General features: G+C 53.9%; 1 protein-coding gene across 1 annotated transcript in view; it reads right to left on the bottom strand.

The window, feature by feature from the left end:
• Positions 1 to 14,018, bottom strand: part of JAKMIP1 (janus kinase and microtubule interacting protein 1) — a 134,391-nt gene that overhangs the window by 10,972 nt on the left and 109,401 nt on the right. The window contains exons 17-19 of the mRNA XM_007462458.1: positions 8,097 to 8,165; positions 6,624 to 6,701; positions 3,265 to 3,468 (exon numbers count right to left, since the gene is read on the bottom strand). Coding sequence (XP_007462520.1) covers positions 3,265 to 3,468; positions 6,624 to 6,701; positions 8,097 to 8,165 — 351 coding nt within the window. The remainder of the gene's footprint in view (positions 1 to 3,264; positions 3,469 to 6,623; positions 6,702 to 8,096; positions 8,166 to 14,018) is intronic.

The following is a 14,018-nucleotide window of genomic DNA, read 5'->3' as shown; positions in this document are numbered from 1 at the left end:
AGCACAGGCTCCGGACGCGCAGGCTCAGCGGCCGTGGCTCACGGGCCCAGCCGCTCCGCGGCATGTGGGATCTTCCCGGACCGGGGCACGAACCCGCGTCCCCTGCATCGGCAGGCAGACTCTCAACCACTGCGCCACCAGGGAAGCCCCTAAATTCTTATGTTGAAGCCCTAATAAGGTCATAGGTGGGGCCCTAATCTGGTAGGATGGGTGGTCTTATAAGAAAAGGACAATCTCTCTCCCTCCCATCTTTGCCCCAATCTGCCCCCGGCATCCCCCTTGCCATGTGGGGTCACAGAGAGAAGGTGGCCGTCTGCAAACCAGGAAGAGAGCCTTCACCAGCAACCCAATCAGCCAGGCCTTGATTCTGGACATCTAGCCTCTGTTGTTTAAGCCATGCAGTCTGTAGTATTTTGTTATGGCAGGCCAAGTAAACTAATACAGACACTTACACCCCTCTCTAACTCACAGCCATGTATCTCTCAGACTAACTAGCATTTAACAACTTAACTTGCACAGAAATCTCCTGGGAATCTTGTAGACACAGAATCCTATTCAGTAGGTCTGGGGTGGGCCCTGAGAGTCTGCATTTCTAAGAGCTCCCAGGAGATGCTCCATGGACCACACTTTGAGTAGCCAGGGTGGACAGAACAGAACGCGGCCTCGGGTGTCAACATCCACGTTTGTAATTATATAAAGAGAGTCCTCCTTTTACTAGACACCTCCCAGGCACCAGGCACTCACTAACTGATTTGCATGTCCTGCCTCACTAATGACTCAGAGTGATATATCATCTGTCATTGGTATTGGCTGACAGACGCATATCAGTGTATATTAATGAGAGTGAGGGCATTTTCAGTGGGAGGAAGGGTATCTACCATTTACCCTCAGCAGAATTCTCAACTGATTTGAAAATGTTCCAGAGATAAAGGAAAAGCAGCTCCCAGCCCTGGGTCAAGCTCTTAGTCAACTTTCCCCATGCTTAGGTACATGCAATTTACTAGGTAGGCCAAGAGAAATGTAAAAGGAAGTGATTGGTCCCACATGATCTTACACAAACACTCCAAAACACTTGTATTTTAAATGATTTTCTTCTTTAAGGGAGACTAGTCCTCAATCGGCCACACAGCCAGCATGGCTTGCTTTCTGCTTTTTTTTTTGTTTTAATCACCTGAGTCCCTTTTTCTCTTAGTATGTGGGACATGGTGCTTTTCAGGGAGTCACAGCCACATGTGGCACTGCCCTTTGTGTTTAGGGTGTGCTCACTGGCCCATCCATCATACATTCTGGACTTAGACTATAACCAGCACCTTCATGAAATCTGGATCCTCAGGTGGGTAATGACTTTTTGGTTCAAATGCACAAATGCTCTGCTTTGAGCTGGATTTGCTGAACATGAAATCAACCCCTTCATTCACACTCAGTTGGCAAGTCCTGCAAACGACACCCAGTGCTGGGCATTAGCTAATCCAGCATCCAGCTCTTAGCCTGGTCTGGCCCTGGTCCTGCTACACCTACTCACAGCCTACACTTGGCAGTAATAACGCTGCCTACACTTACTGAGAGCACTTTCCATGTAATAGTTCACTTAAACCTTACAGCATCCCAGTGAGTAGGCATTATTACCATCTCAGGAAAGTGAGACCCAGAGAGGTTAAGCCACTTGTCCAAAGCCACACAGCAAATAAGTGGGAAAACAGGGTTCAAAGCCAGGCTGTCTTGTCCCAGGGTCTGTTTTTTCAACCACTGCTACTCCAGCTGACCACCCCTGCTCTGCTGCTGCCTGAAACACTGCTCCCCCAATGGCCACCTGGCTTCTTCCTATTTACCTTCAAAACCTGGCTCAGCTGGGCCCTCCATCGGAACCTTCACAGCTTGCCCTGGGAAGGGACCTCCCCGTACCCCCGGCACTTTGTGCGCACCGACTGAAGAGCCCCGGTCACGCTAGTTGCTCGGGATCTGTCCCGCTGGGCTGCGGCCACCTCAGGGCACTTTTCACTAGCGATGTGACCATAACAGAGATGGTTCAGTGACAGTGTCCTTGTCACACCCCCTCCATGTTTTTCCCTTCTCTCCCCTCCATCTCCATCCTCTCCCTCCTGGTGTCCCCAGCATTCCTAGCATGCGCCAGACATCATACCAGCTCAGGAGCTATGCCCATCAGAGCCAGGTCACTCAGGAGCTGGTGAGCAGATCACACTGGCACAGAGGGAGCAGTGCGGCAGCCCAGGTGGAGGGTCGCGGGGGATGCCCGAAGTCCTTTCACCCAAATCAAGTGTGGAATGAAGAGTTCGCCATCATAACCTCCAGTTACCCTTGCCCCCTTCATCACGGCCCTTTCAGTCCTCAATTGAATGCAGTCGGCTGTGCCCCTCACACCCCTTCCTCAAACCCACCAGGGATCTTTGCTTCTCAGTCCTAATGGGGGCTTCTGCTGCTTCGGACACAGCTCTCTACCTGCTCCTTCTTCCAGTTCTCTGCCTCTGTCTCTCTCCTTCTGTGACATCGACCCCCACTGGTTATCTAGATCCTTCCTCACAGACAGGATTCCTTATGAGCTGTGTGACCTTTAGGCACGTGAGTTAACCTTCCTGAGCCTCAGTTTTCTCATCAGGAAAATGGACATAATCATCCCACCCACAGGAGTGCCGTGAGGTAAAGGATCTAAAACAGTGCGAGCCCAAGGAATGCCAGAGCTACTGCTGCATCCTCATCTTTGTCTCCCTCACGAGTCCTGGGAAGCTGGTCCCTGTGCGCGCGGCAGCACATGACGTTCGCACGGGACCCCAAATACATTTAGGAATACAGAGGTAACAACTAATACAGCTTCCAGGTCCAGTCCTCAAAGTAGCTGTCATCAGGAGATCAGCCCCGAAGCAAACCGTCCAGCCCGCACCTCCTGGTTACAAGAACCTGAGTTTAAACAGAACACAAATGCTGGAGGAAGAGGGGATGCCTTGCTTTGGTTTGTGTTACCATTTAGCTGGGGTGGGGACTGTGTTGTTTAAGTGTGTGATTAGAACCAGTTGGCGGTACAGTGGGCCCGAGAGCCCCGCGTCTCCCCATCACTGAGGATTCACCTGTGGGCTATGAGGGCGTCCACGGGAAGACCTCCCTGCTCCACGGAAACTTGATTTCCTGCCAGCTCTCCGTCAAATGTGCCCGTCAGAGGTGTCAGTGTGCCGACAGGGGACAGGAGGGGTGGAGAAGCGGGGATGGTGGCCAACGGTGGCCAGTGGCGCCCAGCTGGGCCCCTGCCCCTACCTGCTGGGCCTGCTGCAGCAGCTCCATGCGTTCCCTCAGGATCTGGCTGTCAAACTCCCGGCTCTGCCGCAGGATCTGCCGGCGTAGCTTCTCCACGGCGGCCTGCAGGTCCTCCCGCTGGCCCTCGCTCAGCGCCTCGCTGGCCCGCCGCCCCGGCTCCTGCTGCAGCGCATCGTACAGCGTGGCCTCCAGCTCCTGGATTTTCTGAGCGGCCCAAATCACACAGACAGTGGGAGGTCACAGGTGGGTGGACGGGAACCCCTAGGACACTGCAGCCGAGCGAGGCCCAGCTGGGGGATCTTGGGCAGGGAGGGGAGGCACGCAGGGGCCGAACAGAGTGGCCAGCGGCCTCGGGGGTGGGCATGGGGGCAAGGGAGCCCCTTTCAGCCCTGTCACACGGTTTTCGGCAGTGAAAGCACCGAGTCCTGAGTCCCAACCACTGGACTGTCAGGGAATTTCCCATAAAAATTTCTAAATGTTTAATCTCTACTTCTGAACCTACCTTGCCACGGTGTGGTCTCTCTTTTTTTTTTTTGCGATACGCGGGCCTCTCACTGTTGTGGCCTCTCCCACCGCGGGGCACAGGCTCCGGACGCGCAGGCCCAGCGGCCATGGCTCACGCGGCACGTGGGATCCTCCCAGACCGGGGCACGAACCCGTGTCCCCTGCATCGGCAGGCGGACTCTCAACTACTGCGCTACCGGGGAAGCCCGAGAACACTTCTTAACTCTGTTCAATCAAGACACTGTGCTCTGTACAGGAGGGGACTAGGGCAATAAGCAGAAATAGTCATAACCGCCCCTTAAGATGTGTGATTCAAAGAGAGGTTTGACTCAACTGGTCTTTATTTTTGTCTTTGGCTTGCAATTTACTGCCCCCAGCTTGGGAACAAATCTCCCCTTTTATCTCGAGTAGCGTGGAAAATGTGTCCCAAATGGCATGCACTTGGCATTCAGCTGCCTGGTTAGAAAAGCAATTTCAACCCAAGCAAATGGGGACGGTGTCCTCATTGCTCTCTCCTCCCCCTGAAAAGCAAGACACCCCTGGTTAGCAGAGCACACGAGCGATTAGTAGCCAGGGGAGGAGGTCCCTGGAAAGCTCCGAGTTTTCATCATGAGAGGAAGTTATTTCTTTTCAGCCTCAGGGCGAGACACTTAAATACATTTACCTCATGGGAATATCTAGGGACAAAAGAGAGAAGTATGCCCTTCTCTGCCATCCTAAATCCCCACCCACGTCCCTTGCTAGGAACAGCTCTTTCTCTTCCAAAGACGCTATAGACCAATCACCCGTGTTAATGGAAATTGCTGTGAAGACGCAGGAGGAGGTTTGAAGCAGTGGGTCAACACGGGTGGCCCTCTGTGCCTGTGGCCACCTGCTCCTGCAGGCTCCCCGGCTTCAGCATGGCTGTGCTAAACCCCACCCCCCCACCCCCGCCGCAAGGGAATTCCAGGCCCATCAGACCGGTCATAGCCAGCAGGCATCAAATTCCCCTCTCCTGGCCCTATTCGTCACCCCTGGGAAAATAGAAGGTGGGAATCTGTCCACTGACACAGCCAAGGGATCCACATGGAGCCGGAGCTTGCCTGTGCCTGCTGGCCACCCCCTCCCCCTGCAGCAGCTGGGCTCCTAGGAGACCCGCATGTGGCCAGCTTCCAGCCAGGACCCCACCACCCAATTCTGGAAGCTCCACTGTGGCCCTGCACCATCTCACTCAGCTCAACGACAAAGGAACACAGGTGTGACTTTGGCACCTGCTGTCCTCCCTTCTGCCTGCGGCCACAGCACTGCCACCCTCTGGAGATTTTTCTTCCCTGACTGTTCAGGTCAGCCGAGCGCTGATCACAGCTCCAATCTCGTCATGTGCCTGAAAGCCCACTTGAGGCTTTGGAATATTCTTTGGGTAAGAATGTCGTTTCTACCCAGTGGCAGGATCAGCACGCCCAGGGGCCTCCTCTGTGGAATCTGGACTCAGGGTCCCCCGGGGCCTTTCTGCACATGGCACTTAGAGAGCCAAAGGCGGACACCAAGTTTTCCAAAGTGCGTTGGGAAACACCAGTCTCGCAAGACGTTCCTTGAAAGAGGGCCCCAAGAACCACTGAACTTGGACATGGCTTTTGCTCTGTTCCTCTTGAAGTCTCAGCCCATCCTTTAGGACCCAAGAAGTCCTCAGAGTTTTCCAAACTTACTCTCCTGCAGCCTCCCCCTCCTTCTGGGGCCATACGTTTCTATGTTATCTCCTGAAATCGTATTCCTCAGAACTTTCTGGGGAAGGCCAGGGAAGGACAGAGGTGGTGTACAGCGCAGCGGCAGAGGGCACTTGCTAAAGGACGGAGAATGGACAGAATCAAGGAAAACCCAAAAAAGTGAAAGAGGGAAGAAAAGGATGAGTATGTTTTCATTTCCAAATTGCCCTTAACAGCACGTGCCCAGAAGTAAGAACTGAATAGGAAAATGCCATTTCTTGATGAGGCTCAAACCGTCCTAACCTCCTCCACCTGCTGCCCCCTGCCCTGGGGATCTAAGCCTCAGAGCCTGGACACAAAGTCTCAAGGGTCGCAGTGAGGTGGACCAGCCTTCAAGTCCAGAATCTCCCACCTGTGCTAAGCCCAGCGTCCTACTCTCTGTCTTCGTGGAGACGGGGATTTTTAGTTATTGATTCTGCATTGCCTAGGTACAAACCCACTTTGTAGAATGATTTTAGCTACAAATGATCTGAGCAAAGGCTTGCTCCAGACTCTATATACTCAGTGCTTCTTTCTGCAAGAGCGGTGTTGAACTCCAAGTGCACTCTGCTGTGGGGACATCCTGGAAATGCCCCCTCAAAGCCATATGAACCTGAGCATGGTCCCACCTCATGTTCATCACCAGTAAGTCCAGAACCAGCTCTGTGACCCAGGCGCAATGCTGCACAGGACCTCACAACAAGTAATTCTTGTTCGGATCATCACCCACCCTCCACTCATTGCTTTACCTTTGTTCCTCTGTGACTGTCTCTTTTTGCTATCTATGGGAAAACTTGCTCTGGGCTTTAAGCATAAAGAAATATTAATAAGAAATATTAATAAGCAGAAAGTTTCTTTTCCTTCATCTCAAATGATTACTAGAACTGCATAAGTATGCCCAAAGAAACCACCAAGCTAACTAAATGCTTTTGAAAAATCATGACTGATTTGGAAAAAGTGACAATTTATCTGTATGGTCATTCGGGTTGAAACCAGTCGAAATGTGGAGATGGCATTGGTATCGCGCCACGCGGCATTTCAAGGACCCCAAATGTGCCATCAGCCCCAAAAGGAAGAGCAGCCTGTAATGCTGAGTCTAAGGAATCAGAACATGCAACCCACTTCCGGTCCTACCAGGTAAGCCTGGTCGAGGGCTTGCTTCCTGTAGTCTAGCTCCTCCTCCAGGTAGCCCTTCTGCCTGCTGAATAGGTCCTGAAAAAGAGGAGGTGCCCAAGGTCAAGATCAGCGTGAGAACCCATCACCGGGCAGCTCTTCAGAGCCAACCTACTCACACTTGCTGGACAGTGACGGTCCCACCGAGTTGGGGACCTGCCAGGTGCTTGGGTGAGAAGGGATGTCAGGTCGGCCCTGCTTGCCCCTGCGTGAATCCCCAGCAGGAGCCTCGCTGGCCCAGGAGCCTTGATCAAGCCTGTCCCAACTCCTCCCAGCTTCCTTCCTCTCAGGTGTCTGACCTGGTTCCCCCGCCCCGGGCTACAGGAATCCTTCTCGATTCCTCTTGTCACATCCCGGTGGACCCTGGATGCGGCTGGTTCTCAGATGTGGCTCTTCCTCCCCACACCAATGGCATCACCCACCTCCTGATTACTCTCACTGCTGTACGCATTCTCCCCACTCTCCGGTCACTCAGTCCCTGAAAGCGTGATCTCTCCGAAACCCAAACCTCCTTTTTATTACTGATGGGAGGGTTTCGGGTTTAGAGCTCAGCAGTTGCAGCCACTTGATTTTATAGAGGAGGAAACAGACGGCCAGGGAGGACCAGTGCCTTGCTCTAGATGCCACAGTTCACTGGTGACAGAGGTGGGACTAGACACCCAGGCCTGGTGACTCAGCCCAGGGCCCTTCCCACCCAACACGCTGCTTCCAGGCCTTAGGCTCTTCCTTGGTCCTTCCTCTCTCATTTCTACTTAGAAAACTCGATTTGGTCTTTGAAGGCTCAAGAACCATCCCTTCTGGGAAGCCTTCTCTGACATCCCCAGGCTGGGTAAGATGGATCCCGCTGTACACTCACGGCACCTGGTGAAGAGCTGGCATCACTGTTTATCAGGTACCGCGTGTGCCAAGCACAGCGTGAAAACGGGCCACGTGTCCAGTATCTCTCATCCCTATGGCCCAGCGAGGCGGAGATAGGAAACCCCATTAGCAATGAGGAAGCAAAGTCCAGTGTGTCTCTCCCAAACTCATGGCCAAGAAGGGGCAAGTGAAGCCTGGAGCTCCATCTTGGTGTGCCTGGTCCAGGTGCCTCCATACCACCAAAGTGCCTCCCCTAATGTTCCCACACGACACTGCCGCTGCCAGCTCCCGCGCATACATCCCCAAGGGCTTGCAGGCTAGACAAGGCAGGGACCCCGCTATTCATTACTGAACCCCTAATCCTGACATAGTGTCCAGGATAGCAGAGGCTCCAAAAATATGTATCAAGTGAATAACTGAGTGAATGGATGATACTTACACAGAACAGCCATGAGAGCAAAAGCCAAATTTAGAAATGCATGCAAATCAATACAAAACACACGCAAAGCCTTCCTGGGAAGCGAATTATCTGAGCTCTGTCAACCCCCCTCCCTCCTAGGGGGTTGCATCTTTTACCTTCTCTTTCTCCAAGTCTAGCATCTTCTGGGTCAGGGCCGCCTCCGTTCCCTCTATTTGCTTCAGCCACTGGAAAACAGTAGGGACAGAGGGTGCAGCTAGTGAGAACAAGAGCTCACTGTGGGCCGTCCTCCAAGAGGAGGCTCCTGGCCCAGAGAGGGTCCCCATCAGGTCCCAAGGTGGTCCTCGAAATGGAATTTCAAAGTCCGTCCCGATGCTTCAGCTTCGACAGATGTTAGCTCAGGGATCACGGGTACACACACGTGCGTACGTGCATGCAGGTAGGTGTGGGGTGTGAGCTCAGGCAAGCCTGTAAGTAGGGGAGGTTGTGGGTGTGCGTGGTGGATACATGTGGAAGGCTGCGAGTGTGTGCCCTGGGATCCCCGCAGCCGGGCGGGCGAGCCTCCCTGGGTTCTAACCTGTCGAGTGCTGTGCTGGCGGCTTCACGCCTGGGACCTCGTCCGGCCCCCTCATGACCACCCCATGGAGAAGGCAGCATCTCCCCATTTAGCAGGTGAAGACATGGCAGCTGAGTTAAGTCACTTGTCCAAGGTCACACAGGTGAGAAGTGGGGATTTCGAACCCAGCCTGAGGGACTGCACCCCTGCAGCCACTGGGGCGTGTCTGAGCAGCTGGGGGCACCGCGGGATGCAGGCGTGAAGGGGGGTCTGGCCGTGCAGGGTGTGAGGGCCTGAGAGCACGGGCGGGGGCACCTGCCATGGGCTGGTCATGGGGGTCCGTCTGCCTGTTCTCAGGTCTGGGAGGGGATGAGCATGAGGCAGTCTGCTGTTCCTCAGGTGTAAGCACGTGGGTGTCTCTTTACGAGGAGCCCACCTGAGAGACAGGGGGAGGTCCACACACCCGGCTAACGCCCTGTGGGGATGTTTTAGGTTTTAGGGGTGTCTGGGGGCGTCAGTTTGACAACATGTGTAAATGTGTATACTCAACCTCCTCGTTGCTAAAGCCATCGGACGACCTCCCTGCCGTGGGCCTGCCTGCCTGCCGCCCACCTGTGGACGCGCCCCTTCCTGACGGCCCAGACTCTTCCTCCTCCTCCTCTGGCTGTGGCTGCCCATCCTGGACTCTTGGTGCCCTTTTCAAAGGCCCCACCCTTGGCTATCCCCTCTCCTCAGCACTCCCCCGAGGGTTCCACCCTCCCCTATGTTCTCTCCCTCTCTGAAACGTCCCCCTCCGGCCCAGATCTGCCCCCCACACCCCGATGCCTCAAACTCTCTGAGAAAGGGCTTCCCTCGAATGGGAAGAGCCCCAGCTCACCTTGACTGGGAAACTGGGAGCAGCCACGGCTCCTCCCCCTTCACTTCCCAAACGTTGGTTCTACCCCCTCCCGTTTCAAAACCCCACCCACCACACTCCACCACCACCACCCAGCGCAGGCCCCCTCTCAGCCCTCAGGCTCACGTCGGACCCCAAGTCCCCTTCTGCCTACCAGCCAGCGTGTTCTCTCCAAACACTTAGCATCTCTCATGGACCTTCCCTGCTCCCACTGAAAGCCTCCCCAAGGAGATCCCATCGCTCCTGACAATGGCTGGGGGACCAGCCACGCCTTCCCTCACCTCAGGGCCTTTGCACGTGCTGCTCTCTCTGCCTGGAACATCACCACCTCTCCCATCCCCAGCTTCAGCCCCAGGCCTTTTTACCTACTCAGCCTCTGGACCTGAGTTAGCTGTCCCCTCCTCCAGGAAGCCTGCCCGGCTTCCTGAGTCTGTGGGGCCTGGTGCCCTCCGTGGATCCCCTGTCACAGCACTCACCTGACAGATTGCTGTTTCCCTTTTCCCATGACATGGGATGTGTTCTGTTAAATTTCCTTACCCTGCACAGGGCCTGGCGTGAGGCAAGCACCTAATAGACGTTTGCTTAGGGAAGGAGGAGGCAGGGGTCTGGAGGTCTGTGGGGTGTGTGCCAGCTCCATAGTGGGAACAAGCCTAGATAAAGCTCCGCCCACAGAGCCTCCCCGCTAAAGTCCATGTTAGCATGGCCCCCAAGAGCGGCCCCAGAGCCAGCCGCAGAAGCAGGCACCCTATGCAGCATTGCTTTAGACGGTGCTGAGCCGGTGTGCGATGTCTTAGAAACAGGTAAGCATATTTTTGACAAGGAATGAAAAATATTTCGCTTTCCACTATCCTAATGCAAGCAGTCATAAAATGAATAAAATAAAATGGAAAACAAAATCTAGTTTTGAATCACTATAAGCTGCTCTTAGGTTTTCTAGAACACAATGTCCAGTTTTTTCTTATTGTTAAAAAACAAAGATTTGACAGGCATATTATGCACATAAAGAAAAAACTTGACAGGTCCTCTTCAGCCACTGGAAGAGTAAAGTGAGAACAGAAAGTGCTGGCCCCGGGCCAGCTGGGCGTGTGAGGGCACGGATTTCTTATCGGAGTCTGGCCAGATGTCTATGGGGCCTCGCTCCGGGGTGAGAACCTGGGGAGTGGGGACAGGGTGCCTGCCTGCCCCCAAACCCTCAGGGAGAAGTGAGTCAGCCCACAGGGCGCGGGAAGAGGACTCTCGTGGGAGGTGCGGCTGGTGCACCCCCGCCCCAACCGGCACTTTGCCCACGGGTGCAGGACCCTGATCTCAGAGCTGGGGAATGGGGGACCTCCCCCGTCTAATGCTCAACCCTCCCTTCGGAGAAGGGTCCCAAGGCCTTGATGCTGGGCCAACTATTAGAAAGCTTGCCTGTGGCCTAAGCTGCATTTTCTCATCTGTTGTTACCAGTGAGAGAGTGGATTTTTTAAAACGTCCATCTTTCTGATTGATTCTGAACTCGAGGGAGAAGAGGCATGACTTGGGATCACTTGTAAGCCCCCCCCGACACCCCATGTTCTCTGCTCAGCATGTGTGCTGTGTGTTTGGGTTGAGGCAGCAAGGCGACGTCCCCAATCTTGGACTCCGCTAACCAGAGGCGGGTCTGGAGGGCGCTGAGATGGGCCGGCATGTGTTTCTCTGAACCTTCCAGACAGAGCAGGGCCTTCCCCAGGTGGTGATGGGAGGAAGGCAAGCGCCCAGGGCAAGATGCCATTTGCAGCAAGAATGCCAAGGGACATGCAAACTAGTTTGAGTCGCACTTTGCTTATAGGCTACGAAAGGAGCCTTGTGCTCCTAAGTAGAAAATTGAAGTGGACCTCAGTACTGCCAGTCAGATACCAGTACTGAATGGCAATTTTTTAAATGAGGTATAACTTGGTTGGGGGGGGGTTGACTGAGGACGTCGCAGGGGCCTCTGAGCCCCACTGCGAGATTTTCTTCAGCACCCATCAGCCCCGGGGTGACCAACTCATCCCCGTTTGCCTGGAACTGTCCCCGTTTCGGCACTGGAAGTCCCATGCATCCTGGGGAAACCGGACAGTCAGACACCCTGGCTGTCCTGTAGGTGCACCCAGGGGAGTCCCGTTGACCCACTTTTCTTCCCGGGTGGCACTCAGCACCAAGTTCTCTCCACAGGGGAGACACAGCACCTCCCAAACACTGGGCCTTCAATCACAGACATGCGGCAGAGCTAGTGTCCCCGAGGATATGAGGCAACACCAGTCTAAGTCCAGTCCCCACAGACTGTCCCAAACGGGGAACTGGGCCCCTCTCACCTGGTCCAGAGTCGGGCCTCTAAAGGCCAGCGCCGGGCACCGCCTCTCCTGCCACCACCCTTGTGGGATTTTGGGAGGAGCTGGCAGGCCAGGGCAGCCGGCACAGCTCTCTGCGTTTAGGGTGCAGAGCGTAGCGCCAGCCAGCCAGCTTGGCAGGGCTCTGTGGTCATTGGCAGACAGGCAACAGCCGGCAGGGGCTGGTACAGGTGGGCATGGGGTGGGCGGCAGGGTGAAAGCAGACAGCAGCCGCATGCCAGGCAGGCCCCGTGTCCTCTGTGTCCAGGGACCCGTGCTGCTAACCTTGCACAGTTGTCGAGAAGCAGAGGAGCCCTGACAGCCTGAGCTGGGCCAAGGCCGTGGGTCTGGGGCCTGGTGTGGGGGGAGAGTGTCGGGAGGGCCTGGGGCGGGACAACCCGGTAACTGGCAGAGGGCTGGGGGTTCCCGACAGTCTGACCCCCCTCCAGGAGGCTCTGGGGGCAGGAGAGAGGGAGAGCCCCCTCCCCAGGCGCACTGCCCCAGCCCCACCCCGAGTCCCTGGCAGTTCCTGCTCTTTGCTCACTGACCGCAGCCATCGATCAAACACCTCTCAGTCCCCAGCCTTGCCCCAGGTGCTTGGCAGCGAGGCTTGGTCCCATTTAAAAGCGCCGTGTCCTGGATTCCTGACACTAACTCTGCAAGGCTCGCGGCTCGAGGGATGAAGGTGCTGGCCTGCAGCAGCCCCTGCAGTTGGCTGGTTGCGGGGGGGCTAAGAGCCAGCCCAGGAGGGGCCTCCGGGGGAAAAGGAAGGAGGCCTGGGTCTGGCATCGCCACGTCCGCCGGGCGGGCTGGGCGCTGGGCGCTCGGACGCTCATTCTCAGTGAACGTTGGAGTGAACGAGGAATACACTGAAAGTGTCTGCTGGGCTCTCGGTGTGACCCCCTGGAGGCTACACTGTCGCATTTGGCTCTCCTGGTGAGACGGATGTTTACTGAATGCACACTTACCATCACCTGTATCTGAGGGGCCACCAGCCAGCCAGGTATGAGTCATCCTCATCTCCCGACCCACCTGAGGACACAGACTCAGCCAGGTGACAGTAGCAGTGATGTGGGCATCGCCACTTAACCACCTGTGTGACCTCACCAAGGGTTTGCCATAAGTCTGTGACCAACGTCTAGTGCCCTGTACACGGGGAAGGATGGACAGGTGCTCAGGGAAGAAAACTATATTTTAAATGCCCTTCCAAAGATTCTGGAAGGAATCCTGATTAAGACCGTTAAGACTTCGTCACTATAAAAGTAGCACTTTAAAGTTTAACTCATGTGCTTTAAAAGAAAAAGATCTACAGACCAGACTACATTAACAAGTTGGATATGCCTGAAACACCCTAAATTAATGGAAAAGGCAAACCAGGATGTATTTTTAATAAATACGGCAGTAAGTTATTATATTTAGTATGTAAAGCACATAGATAAGTCAGTAAGAAAAACCATAGTTATGACCAAATACGTATTAAATAAGTGAACAGATGAATGCATGATTGAATTAATGTATGAATGAATACGTAACAAACAAGGGCAATGGAATGTAATTACGATTCACAAGAAAGAAGAAAACGGATAATACACAAAAATCCATTATCACTAGCACTCAAATAAATGAAAATTAAAATAATGACATCATATAATTTCTGCCTATCCTATCAGCAGAGTTCTTAGTGGTGATACATGCCTCGTTGAACAAGAAACCGGCAGCGGGAACATTCAGGTAGAGGGGAATCGGTACCCCTTACTTTTCTGGGAAACATTTGACAGCAGGAAAGCTCTTAAAAACTCTCTTACCCATCAGCCCAGTGATTCCACTTCTAGAATCTATCCTGCAGAAGTGTTTTAAAATGTAGATAGAAACTTATGGGTAAAGACGCTCATCGCTGCACGATGGTAAATAGAAAAAAGAGCAGAAATGCCCTCAATATCTTAACAGCGAAAGAATCATTACTGAGCGTGTGGCTATAGGTGGAGTGATGCAGGGCCGTTCATTCTCATGGTGGAAGCTTATGAAGCAGGATTAAAAACTCAAGTATGATCCTGACCAAGTTTTTTAAAAGGGCATGGGAAAAAACTGGAAGGAAATAGACCAACTGTCGCAGATGGTTTCCTTGAAGGGGGTTTTGATTTCCTTCCACGGTCTCTAAGTTTTCTACCATAAGCATGAGTGACGTTCAATCAGAAAACAAAAAGGCATGCACGTGCGCATGCAGACACAGACGGACCAGAACCATGCTTCCAGAACAAAGCGAGACGCCAATGTACAGTTTCTTGTATGGTGCCGGGAAGCT

This window comes from Lipotes vexillifer, unplaced genomic scaffold, assembly GCF_000442215.2.
Source record: "Lipotes vexillifer unplaced genomic scaffold, Lipotes_vexillifer_v1.1 scaffold1824, whole genome shotgun sequence".
Lineage (NCBI taxonomy): Eukaryota > Metazoa > Chordata > Mammalia > Artiodactyla > Lipotidae > Lipotes > Lipotes vexillifer.
Note: the sequence above shows the minus strand (reverse complement) of the source record. Positions and strands in the feature narration are given on the sequence as shown.